General features: G+C 37.1%; 1 protein-coding gene across 1 annotated transcript; it reads right to left on the bottom strand.

The window, feature by feature from the left end:
• Positions 1–1,619: 1,619 nt before the first annotated feature.
• LOC111477770 (histone-lysine N-methyltransferase, H3 lysine-9 specific SUVH1-like) lies at positions 1,620–5,377 on the bottom strand. The gene is made up of 3 exons (XM_023121656.1): positions 5,235–5,377; positions 2,180–4,561; positions 1,620–1,929 (listed from the first exon to the last, which is right to left on the bottom strand). Exon 2 carries the CDS (start codon positions 4,377–4,379, stop codon positions 2,238–2,240), a length of 2,142 nt encoding a protein of 713 aa, XP_022977424.1. The 5' UTR covers positions 4,380–4,561; positions 5,235–5,377; the 3' UTR covers positions 1,620–1,929; positions 2,180–2,237.
• Positions 5,378–12,547: the final 7,170 nt, after the last annotated feature.

The raw sequence follows: 12,547 nt of genomic DNA, 5'->3' as shown, positions 1-12,547 counted from the left end.
TTTTTTTTTTTTTTTTTGATTGTTCTTCCCTTTTCTCTCTCTCTCTAACGAAGGTGGCTTAGACCCTCCAACGATTCTGCGAGGTTTCCGCCGCGAAACCCCCCGGGGAGAGAGAGAGAGAGAGAGAGAGAAGGGAAGAGAGAGAGAGAGAGAGGCCGAAGAGAGAAATGTGTAATAGTTTTGCGAAGGCAGAACCAGAGAGGGCGATTTGTTTTGATGCTTCGCCGTGCAACGCCTTCCGTTGGGATTTGGATGGACCCGCCTAAACCATTTTCTCCCCTTACGTATTTTAGTTTCGATTTTATTTTTCTCCTTTTTTTTTTCTAAAATATTTTGCCAATTTTGGTTATTACAAAGACAAAATTATCATGTTACAATTTTTTTTTTATTTGAATTGAAAAAAATTTGCATGTTCAGAGTTTGTTGACGTGAATATTTTTTTTAGTTCAAGTGTTTGAACTTATAACTGTTTGGTTGTACTGAATGCTCAGACAGGAAAGTTGATTCATGGGTCGAGAATCTAGAAGCTCATAACTGTTTGGTTGTACCGAATGCTCAGACGGAAAAGTTGATTCATGGATATAGAATATAGAGGCTTATAACTCTTTGGTTGTACCGAATGCTTAGACGGAAAAGTTGATTCATGGGTCTAGAATCTAGAAGTTACTATGAGAAATCTTCTCTCTTGTTCACTCAAGGGTGCAGACACCCGTGCGAATTACAGGTGACAGTTACAAGAATGATGGAGATGTTCTGTTCGGCTCAAACTGACTCGTTATTTTTACTTAAAAATTTAAAAAATTTGATTATATCCAAAGTTTCAAAGGAGTATTATTAATATGGAACAAGAAAGCTAAACTTAATCAATTTATCCTTCTACCATTTCGATTGGATAAATAGACAATTATTCGAGAGAAAATTTTACAAGGATACAATGATGACTATATCCTTCAATTAAATTTAATGCAAATTATAATTTGATATGTAATTCAATTATAAATTCGAATTTCTATGTATAGCCATAGATATTATGTTGCTTTGTTGCACATTTGAGATTGAGAAGAATGTTCATTTTTAGGTTATGTGCACCATGACCAATCCAATAAGCTCATCCCTAATCAAAAAATGAATACATGCATATCTAATATCTAACATCTAACGATCTTCGATCTTCTCATGAACATGAATGATCTTCATCTGCATAAAAACCATAAATACTATGCTTTGATCTTCATCTTTATTCAGATCCTTCAGAAATATAAAGCAAATCAATTCAATCCAATTGAACCAGACACATTTATTAGATATAACAGGTCACATGCAACAACCCAAGTCCATCACTAGCAGATATTATTCTCTTTCGGCTTTTCCTTTCGAACTTCTTCGGAAGGTTTTTAAAACTCGTCTTTTAGAGAGATTTTCGCATGCTTGTAAAGAATGTTTCGTTCTCCTCCCTAACCAAGGTAGAACCTAACACTGCTAAAATCAACTGGCAAGGTAGAATTTACAAGTATAAAACACAACCGAAACTTCATCCCACATTCAAAAGACGAGCAGCCATTTTCTTCCCACATTCAAAAGAAGAGAATGAATAGAAAAACAGTATCAGTTGCTGATAATGAAAAGAAACCTGCCATTTTCTTCCCACAATCAAAAGAAGAGCAGCCATGGCAAATGCTAATCAGCATCATCTAACTCTCAGGAAGAAGATGCAGCTAGATGATAAACAGAACTATATAACATCTAGCTAAAGGCACAAACAAAAGAGCAGAGCTAAATCATTATTAATGTGTGTTATAAGCTTACAACAAAAGACGAAAATTTGGGCATCCACTAGAGCTCGATTCATACTGCTGCACCAACAAGACTTCAAACCGAATGCCCCGAGTTGTTACATATTCTGACGTGTCTGTCATTTCATGATTTCATCTGGGTATCAAAGATGACAATAAGACATGGTGATGAAACAAAACAAACACGAACAAATACTCGACTACTTTCGATGTTCACATGACGACGACCGTACTATAATAATTCAGTGGCAAGAACCCCAGTCCTTGCATTATGCCCATGGTCCTTAACCTACCCACCCACCCAAGGCAACTTGAAAAGAACAAAGCAAGAGGAAACAGGCAAGAAATCAGTCTCAAACAGAAAACTAAGAGTTTAGAGTTCTAACCTTATTTCAAAGAGCACGAGTCAGGTATCCCTACTCAAATACACCTTCTGAGAAAGCATTAACAGAAGAAGCCTCTACATTTTGAAGACCCACATAGGCAATTGATCTTCCTTCCATCAGCACTTTCAGGTGGGACTATTCCATAATCGAACGTCAACTCCATCATGGGAGGTACATGCCTGATTGCATGAAAGGCAATATGGACATCATGCTCGCCTTTATTTTCCCGAATAATTGGCTTCCAGTATACGTTTGGAGAGCAACTATGGTTCATAAAACGAGCGACATTGCCCACATTTTTTGCACTAATAACTAAGGGAAATGGGAGCCTAGGAGGCCCATCGGAATCACCAGATATAACTTCAAGGTTCGGATATGAACGTGTGGCATCGAAGATATAACCATCTTCATTGTCCCGTGCAGAGTCCTTTTCCTTTGAACTATCGATGACTTCCCCAGCATATTGGCAAATAAATGCTCCAGCACGAATCGGATCCCACGACCTTAGTCCCCAGCCTTTACCTTTAGTTCTGAATACCTCTAGGCGGAATTTAAGGCCTCCTTGGGACACACGATTCCTGCAATTGGGAGGGCATTGACATGAGGGTCCACATTCATAAATCATAGATTGTTGACTTGCAAGAACCCCATTTGAACCATAGGGGAGATATCCACCATTTTTCTGTATGCAAAGGCAATTGAGATTGCCTGGAAGGCATCCACCAACACAGTTACAACCAGCTGAAGGTTCCATCGAGTACACTGGTTTTAAATATTTGAGACCAGAATCATATGTGAAATACGCAGGGCCCTTCTCATCATCAACATCATTTACAAGTGAAACGGGTAAACTTTCTGCGCCAGAAGCCAGATCTGGTATTATAACCCCAACTCGAGAAGCATTCCCATCCTTCCATTGTTGTACTAATTTCCAAGTCAAAAATGCTTCCCGCTGTCCAGGTAATCGGACCAATTTGTATTTAAATACATTGCAGCCAGATTTCCCTTTCTCTACCCAAGATTCCTGGATTTTATATAGACCATCATAAACATAGATCTTCCCTGTTGGGTTACTAAAGTCTTTTACCCCTCGAATTACTCTGACTTCATTTCCACGATGCAAGCTCTTCTCTAGAGCAAGATTACCCCTTTCGAGCTTTTGATCTGTTGATTCCTTATCCTTTCTGTTCACTCCACCCTGACCACTGTAGATTAACACATCTGCATCATTAGTATCATCCTCGTATCCACCAGACGAGACAATGCTTACTGCAACTGGTTCTTCATCTTGACTGACCTTTAAACCCATGTAATCAATCCCAGCCATCGATGGAGCATGCAACCCGACCAGGCACAATTCCATCCTGAAAAAGAAGATATCACCAACTTCCACACCAGGAACTGTTCCAATCCTTTTATTGATATTTGACCTAATTCCTTTGGTCATCAGAAATGCACCTGTTTTTAGATCTGGACGCCTTATAATTCCAGGCGTTGGTTCCTTAGACTCTTCAACTTGTGAGATCCTTCTCCTTAGCAGTTCATATACCATGAGTACACTAGAAACTGCTTCGTTGCTACCATGAGTTTGTTGATTAGAATCTAACATTGAAAGATTGTACGATGAAACCATATCATTAAGCATTGCATCAATATCGATATCTGATGTAAAATTAATATCCTGACCATTCCTTGCCTTCTTCTTCGCCTTCTTCTTCCTTCCCGCTTTACTTGAATCTTCTCTATCATTTATACCCATGCCAAAATACTGAGAATCATCATTTTGACTATCACTATACCCTTGCAACTGGCCACGACTTCTAGCGTTTTTTCTAGAGCCAGTATTCTGTGTTGAAGTACCCTCAGTTGGTGTCCTGAATGACGAAATTGGAACTGCGGTTGATATAGGACTATTTAGACCAAAAGGTGCACTAGAATTCGGTGTTCCACCTGGTGTCTGTTGATTTTGTTCATTTGGTGAAAAGAAGAAGGGATAGAATGGAGCAACCCCAGGTGGAAAAGGACCAGAAGGACCAGTACACACAAATGGGGCAGCACCTTGAGGATTTGAAAAAGACGACACGTTTTGTGCTGATGGGAAGACTGGAACTAGTTGACGCAACGGTTTTACATTCAATACCTTAGATTTGTCTAATGACCCAGCGACGGGAATGGAATCCTGATCCAGATGTTGCTCCATTGAAGCCTTCTCACACTACAGAAATAAAATCTTACAAATAGAAGCTTCCACAGTAAAACTCTCTGTACATTATTTCCAAAACTACAAACTAAAACGAATAACTCCCATCAAAAGTTTTCAGGCTATCGTTCTCCCAAAATATTATCCCAATGGTCAATATGCTTAATTAAATAGCTTGAAACCTGAAAATTACAATAAACAATTACCATGCTGAAACGAAAAGACAGGGAACAGTCAATCCGAGAGAATTAAAACAAACAAGCTCAAATCAATTTATATGGAATATAAGGAGAAAAAATGTTTACACAACATGCAAGTGTAAACATCTGTATTTTTGGATTGTCTAAACTCTGTCTAATCAGTTCAATCCCTGTTTGCAGCTCTTAACTTCAAAAAACAAGGCCAAAATCTTCGATAAAATGCAACCAGATAAACTTTTTTCTTGTATAGTTAAGCTCTTATTCCAAAAACCTTTGTAATTATACTTCAACTCCAAACGGTCAGAATCGTATTGACACTCCAAAAGAAAAATAAAGCGGAAATGATAGCTACTCGACACTGAAAAAAAAACGCAATCCAATGAGAAACTCCCCAGCTTCCTTCTATTACCCTTAATGTTCTTCCTAACACACAAGCAAACAGAAACACAAAAACAAAACAATCTCATGATCCACGAAACACAAAATCAAAATGAAACAAAAAGAGAGGGAAAACCCTACTTTCGAAACAGGGAAAACATGGAAATGCGCTCAGATCAAATCAAAAAAAAAAAAACACGGAACAAATCACAGATCAAAAACGAAGAACAGACGAAAATCTAGAAGCCATAAGTCGAAACAAAACTCAAAATCTTACGAGATTCGCGGCGATTTACACACTCCGAAATCTTCAAAACCTCTCCGCTTGAACATGCGGGAGTTTCTCTGTTTGTCCTTTGGGGGAGCTTTTGAGTTTTGAGTTTTGAAGTTCGAATTTTCTACCCCGAGAAAAAGAGAGCAAAATTATTTCGCTTCCTGGTTTTATTGTTAATTTGTAATTTGTAATTTTTTTTTTCTGTGATTCCCCGCCAGCCGTTGGATGATTTGATCGTGGGAGACGATCGAACGGCTGAAATATATTCGGGAAGCATATTTAGAGTAACTCCAGCGGCCCCACCCCCACTTAAACGACAAAAAGTAGTGAGATGTATGACGTGTCGTGGTCATGTAGATCGGAAGCGTGGGATTGACCGTACCTGATCGTCAGCTTGTTCAGTGATCTAACTCGTAAATGGGCCGAAAACTGTTCGGCCCACACTGTTCTAGTGACGTGTACCACAAGCAACCAACCTACTTAGCCCTGATTGCATCCTTAACCTAATAAGTTATCATGAGTTTTTGCTCTCGGCTTTAGGAAGTTTGGACCTAGTTTTATAGCTATCTGAGCCTCCGGGAAGGCCTAAAGTTCTGAGCGATTCTCTTACTGCTCATAAACTCACTCTAGATTTGGAGGTGGTTCACCCATTTATGGTGTCGTGAATCATAGCTTGGGGTGAACTAACTTTACTATTTATGACATCTAGTTGGTCTAAACATCAGTCGTAGAAGGTTTAACTACAGGCCATCTACATGGTCATAGAGCCACTCTAGGTGAGGGGGTGCGGCGCTGTGTGCTTGCCAGTTACTAGGTCATCTATGTTGTCTCAAACCCCTCTCAAGAAATGTTTATAGTGTAGAGGCCCTTGGTCATTTCCACCATGTACGACACATGGTTGCCTCAATGCGCTAACTATTCGAACTAGGCCTGACTCGACGATACGTGAACTTCTACTACTTGGCAAGGTGCTACCAGCATTAAGGTTGTACCATAGGAGATAAGAAACTGAGACTCTAGTGAAGATTGTTCACACTACTACTAGGTATGATAAGCTTTTCTTCTAGTCGTCCTTGTCATGGAGATTTATTAGGTTCTTAAGGGTGTCTAGGTGATTAAAATCTCATCTAGCATTTTTAAAACACTCGGGACCTACTACTCAAGACTAATTCACTCTTTGGGAACACTTAGGTCTAGATAATAATCATCAATCACCTGAAGTATAGATCTCAATATCTCATCCTCTTTTCTAGCATTACAGAAAGCATTAAAATCGACATGCATCATAAATTCTCATCCTAGGGGTATTTCAGTAATTTTTATAATATACATAGTGTCACGGTCATGCTTGTCCAAAACATGTTGTCCATGGCCGCACGCCCGTGATACGTTGAAACCTTTGCCTTATACTACTTTATTGCTTTCTTTTACTGCTTTCATGTTGTATTATTTCTTTTCTGTTTTCATTAAGAGTATGACGTTTCAGCGATGTCATGGTTACGCCTAGTAGACATGAAATGCCTCAAAATGATTAGTTGTCAACTTCTCCTTACCCGATAGTTATATGCAGTAAGCCGTTATTGTTGTCTTTTTGCTTACATTCCCATATAACACAAATTTCAATTTCTCTCTCTTTTCCTTTCAAAACTCTCTTTCTAAAACCTATCTCCCCCTCTTTCTAAAATCTTCTCTTGAAATCGAGACCCAAGGTATGTATTCATGTTGCCTGACCGCAGGCAACGTAACTCGAAGTAGGCTTGACCCACTTAGTGCTGAGAGTGGGTACCGCACAATCGCCAAATCCGCTGCTTAGAAACTGCGATTGTGACACATAGCATTCTCATCCAAAATTTCCCTATCGAAGTTCTAATGATTGAACAAGTATTCCTTAAAGAAAGTTCAAACGATGCATTTTCGAGCTAGCTTTTTAGTGAAATCAAGGTTAGTATTGAAATCATGATTGAAAAACAATTAAAGAATTAAAAATAATAATTTATATATTTGAATTATAACGATTTAAATCAAATTATTTATAATAATTACAAAATGCATTTTTGTTTGAATTTTATTTTATTTTATTTTAGTTCATACAATAATACTGTTAAATTTTTTAAAATAGTTTCAAAAATACTTTTTAACTTTTTATAGGTTTTAACCCTATCTTTTTAACTTTTTAATATATTTATAAAATATTTTGAGCTTACCTTAAAATTTTTTTAAAAATTAAAAAAATATACTTACTATTAGTCTATGAATAGAACTATCCTACCTTGTTTCAAAAATAGTCGTGAACTTTTAAAAATATATATCCTTAAACTTTAAAAAAAAAAGTTCGAAGATCATCTATGAAGTGTAAATAAACGGTTTTCATCCGATGATAAGCTTATTAATGTTACTTTTAAAATTTTAGAACTATTTTTTAAGTATGGTAGTAATGGTAAGAGTATTTTTGAACGTATTAATTAAATTTATTTTTAAAACAAATACAAAAGTTTTCATACCAAACTAACCATAAGAGTATTTTTTTTATTTTTATAATAACCTTAAAATTAGGAAAAAGGAACGGAGAGAAATTGTCTCATGTTACTTAAGTTGAGAAGTAGGGATCTCGCCTTGGAGGGAAGTCCTCACTTCATTTTATCATCTCATTTGAACAGTTTGAAAGTTTGAAGCTAGTCTGAGAATATACTGTCTATCTGATTTGGGTCGGATATGCTCGAACCCTTTCTCTCTAGTTTCAACTCTTCAAAATTAGGCTTCATTAATTTAAATTATTAGGATTAAGTTGTTGTAAATTGTCATAAGGTCCTATTCTTTGGTACTTGTTTCTTTCTGCTCATATTTTTAGGTTCAAATTGTAAAGGCTATATAATACCATGCTTACGATTAATAAAATAGCACTTGAGATCAAAAAATATCTTAGTGTCTCTTTGTGTAATTCCGTTCATTGGTGCTGTGAGTACATTTGTTCTGCTTTCGGCGCACAATAAGTGGTATCTGAGCCTGATTGTGGTATTTGGGGTATTGTGAAAGTTTTGGCCTCATCGACTACTAGACATGCTCACAATCGTGCTTATTTTCTTGAAAAACAATTTTCAATAATTGTGTTTTTTTAGTTACATCCAGATTAATTATTGCAAATGGCGGAATCATTTGGAATTAAATCAAGGCGTGGATCGAGATTTTTGAGTTCCAATCTCGAAGTATAGAAATTTGATGGAACCAATAATTTTGGTGTTTGGCGAGGCGAAGTTAGCGATTTGCTGGTCATGCAAGATCTTGATGCTTCTCTCCAAGAGGAGATGCCTGAAGACATGACGTACGCCGAATTGACGAAATTAAATCGACAAGCTTGTGGAATTATTTGATCCTGTCTTGGCAAGGATCAGAAATATCCATTTATGAAGGTTACCATGGCGAAAGAATTATGGGACAAGCTTGAGGCGAAATATATGAAGAAGAGTGTGGAAAATAAACTCTATTTGAAGAAGAAACTCTTCCGTTTTGACTACAAGAAAGGTAACTCAATGGTTGAGCATTTGAACGATTTTAACAAAATCATCACTGATTTTCTCAATTTAGATGTTACAATTAATGACGAAGACAAGGCGTTGTTGTTGTTGAATTCTTTGCCGGAATCCTACAAGTTTTTAGTAACCATCTACTACATGGACTCACTGATCTTGTTTTTGAAAATGTTTTAAATGCCTTAATGAATAATGAGGTGCGAAAGAAGGGAAATGAGGCATATCAAGACTCTAGCACAAATATTTTCACTGCTCGTCGAAAGACTTCTACTTGGAAAAAGAACGAACGTGGAAAGTCCCGATCAAAGTCGAGAGGTAGATCTGATAATTGGAGAAAACTTGATAAAACTGAGTGTGCATATTGTTGACAGAAAGGCCATTGGAAGAAAGATTGCCCGATCTTAAAGGAGAAGAGGTCGAAATCTAATGTGGTTAGAGATGACGACACTGATACGATCTCTTTATCAGTCAGCCAAACCAGTGAATGGATTCTTGATTCTGGGTGCTCCTATCATATGTATCCCAACAAAGAGATGTTTTTGGACTTCAAAGAGTTCAATGGTGGAGTTGTGTATATGGGCAATGATAGTACTTGCAAGATAATGGGAATCGACTCAGTCCAAATCAAGATGTTTGATGGGGTTATACGAAAACTCAATGATGTGAGGTATGTCCTTGACTTGAAGAAAAATTTGATTTCCCTTGACATTTTTGGATGTGAGTGGTTATTGCATCATTTTGGAAGGAGGGAATTTGAAAGTAGCTCATGGAGCTTTGGTGGCAATTAAAGAAACTAGAAGAGGTAGCATATACTACCTCAACGGAACCACAATAATTGGGCATGAGACTTGGGCATGCTGGTGAGAAGGTGTTTTAGACATTGGGGAAACAAGGAGTCCTTAAGGGTGCCACAATTGGTAAAATTGATTTCTGTGAACATTGTATATTTGGTAAACAAAAAAAATGTGAAGTTTGATAGAGCTATACACCAAACAAAGGGCATTTTGGATTATGTTCACACCGATGTATGGGGTCCCACGAAGAATGTCTCATTGGGAGGAAAGAGGTGGTTTGTCACCTTTTTTATGATTACTCGAGGAGAGTTTTGATGTATCTCATGAGGCACATAAACGAGGTTCTCTAAATCTTCCTAGAGTGGAAAAAAATGGTAGAGAATCAGACGGACAGGAAAATCAAAAAGCTGAGATCAGACAATGGTGGAGAATATACTTATGATTCATTTCTTAAAGTATGCCGAGATGAAGGGATCATTCGACACTACACTGTTTCTGGTAAGCCACAACAAAATGGAGTTGCTGAGAGAATGAACCAGACATTAATAGAGAAGGTTTGATGCATATTATATCAAGTAGGATTGAGAAAGGCATTTTGGGCTGAGGCTCTCAGTTATGCAGTTCACTTAGTGAATCGTTTACCTGTTTCTGAAAATGGTGGGAAAACTCTGCTTGAGGTATGGTCGGGTATTTCTATTAGTGATTATGATAAATTGCATGTGTTTGGGTGTCCTACTTATTATCATGTGACAGACTCAAATCTAGATCCTAGAGCAAAAAAAAGCCAAGTTTATGGGCTTTAGCAAAGGCGTGAAGGGCTATAGGTTATGGTGTCTAGAAACAAGTACGATTGTTAATAGTCGAGATGTGACATTCGATGAGTCCGGAATGTTTTTGCAGAAAATTGAAAATAATGACGAGGCAATGAAGCAGGTGGAGAAGGTGGTGTTCTCTCCTGATATGGTTGCTCCTACTGAAGAATCGATTGATCAGGTAGATAATAACTCCGATGTCTTAGAACAGGAGGAGCAAAACCTTGTAAATGAAAGAGTGGAGGAACCTGAGTCCATCGACAGGAATAGAACACGAAGGGAAATTCGAAAACCTGCAAGGTTTGATGATATGATTGATAGTGTCAGTATAACACATGCATAAGCAATTTGGATCTTAGGTACTTTTAGAACATCAATTATAGTAAATAACTAGCATGTTCATAAGTATTAAAACTTAATGAGTTTGAATACTAACCTTTTGTAGTTCAAATTCCTTTTTCCTCACGAACCGGTTTCGAACCACCACTAGTGTCTTCTCCACTATCCTCCGGCCTTAGAACGGGATTGTGGAATCCGGTGAGTGACTAAACTTGGGAGGGATTTAGTATATATGAAGAGAGAGATTGTGAGAATTTTCTCAAGGTCTTTTTCAAGGAAGAAGGCATTCCATGTACCATGATCACTCTATTTAAAGAGTCAAGTTTGCATGTTCATGCAAATTTGAGATCACCAAATTTTGACACTCAAAATTCCACTCAAATGTTTGGGATTATGTGGCAAGCATGCATGTTTGAGTTAACCAAATTTTGACACTCAAAATTTCACTCAAACTTGTGGGGTTTATTTGGCATGCAAGTTTGGTTAAACAAAATTTTGACACCTCAAAATTCCACTAACATAGATTTTTCCATTAAATGATTTGACTTTATTCATTTTAATTACAACAATTAATTTGAATAATTAATTTCAAATTAAAGTAACGTTAAATGATTAATTAAACTATTTAATTAATATTTAATATTAATTCAAATGTCAATCCCAATCAATTCCAACACATAATTGGTTAAGATATTTAAATCTTATTTAAATATCTCAAATTCTCTCTTTTTGTTTAATTCGTAAATAAAACAAAAATGCAGTTAAATATATCGTATATATGTAGCTCATATTCCCTAATTTGAATTTGAACGCTTCGAACTCACTCGTCACACTATTCTATGGTTTAGTCCGATATGAGCTAGCAGAGGGACCTAATGGACCTATAGATCATGGGCTCCAACGATCCAAGATTAACTGGTTAAACTCATTAACCTTGTTAACCTTGTTAACCAACATTCGTTAACTACTAGGACACTCCACTATAGCCTAGTAGTTGCATTCCCCTCACTATAGATATATTTCTGTCCATTTGATATAACCATGATTAGTAAGTCAATCCTTCACAGGTTGTTCGTAACTAGAGCTGGGTCAATTAGCCGTTTTATTCCTGAAGTTACTTTTTGTTCCTTATGTCCCACTGATCCTCTTATGAACATTTGGTTTGTGGTCCAACCAGTAAACAAAATCTCTCTCAGGCCAATGAGTGGGTGGGGTCTTTGTTCAAGACCTAGAGTCAGTACTTAAGGGAACTATCTCTCTTCTATCTCTAAAAGTGGGTAGGAGTGAATTCCATCTTGCACCCCACGTCCCCAGCTATTCACCCAGTCTTACCCTTGAAATCGGAGGCCTATTGAGTCGGCAAACTCGAGCCACTCTCATCCATGCAAATCTAAGGATAATTCCGAATGAACAGGAGTTCATGGTTAGCTCAGGATTAAGATCGAGTTACCTAGGTCATCGAATGAAAAGAAAATCAGTCTCAACAGTAAACGACATTATAAAGAGAGAGTGATTTTCTTCATGGTTCGATCTTATGCAATACTCATTGCATAGGACGCCCCCACTCACATGTCTTCACATGTACAATTTAGTGATCACATTGTTTATATCATATACAAAAGTGAGCCGCATCCATAGTGTCCCTAGAATAAGGTACTCAGCCTTATCCTTATACTATAGATCATTTTGACTATATACTTGAACTTGATCCACTTTTATGTCTCTACATATAGTTCAAGTAATCATACTATAGCCAGAGTGTTCTTAGTTTATTGGATTTAGATTAATGATTGTAAAGTTCACTTTATTCAATAACAATTTTTACTGAATAAACGTCAAGAATA

The sequence above is a fragment of the Cucurbita maxima genome, unplaced genomic scaffold, assembly GCF_002738345.1.
Source record: "Cucurbita maxima cultivar Rimu unplaced genomic scaffold, Cmax_1.0 Cma_Scf00004, whole genome shotgun sequence".
NCBI lineage: Eukaryota > Viridiplantae > Streptophyta > Magnoliopsida > Cucurbitales > Cucurbitaceae > Cucurbita > Cucurbita maxima.
This window is presented reverse-complemented; position numbering and strand designations above follow the sequence as displayed.

Excerpts from the sequence above, each read along its gene's own strand:
- LOC111477770 (XM_023121656.1), bottom strand. The coding sequence starts at position 4,379 with ATGGAGCAACATCTGGATCAGGATTCCATTCCCGTCGCTGGGTCATTA.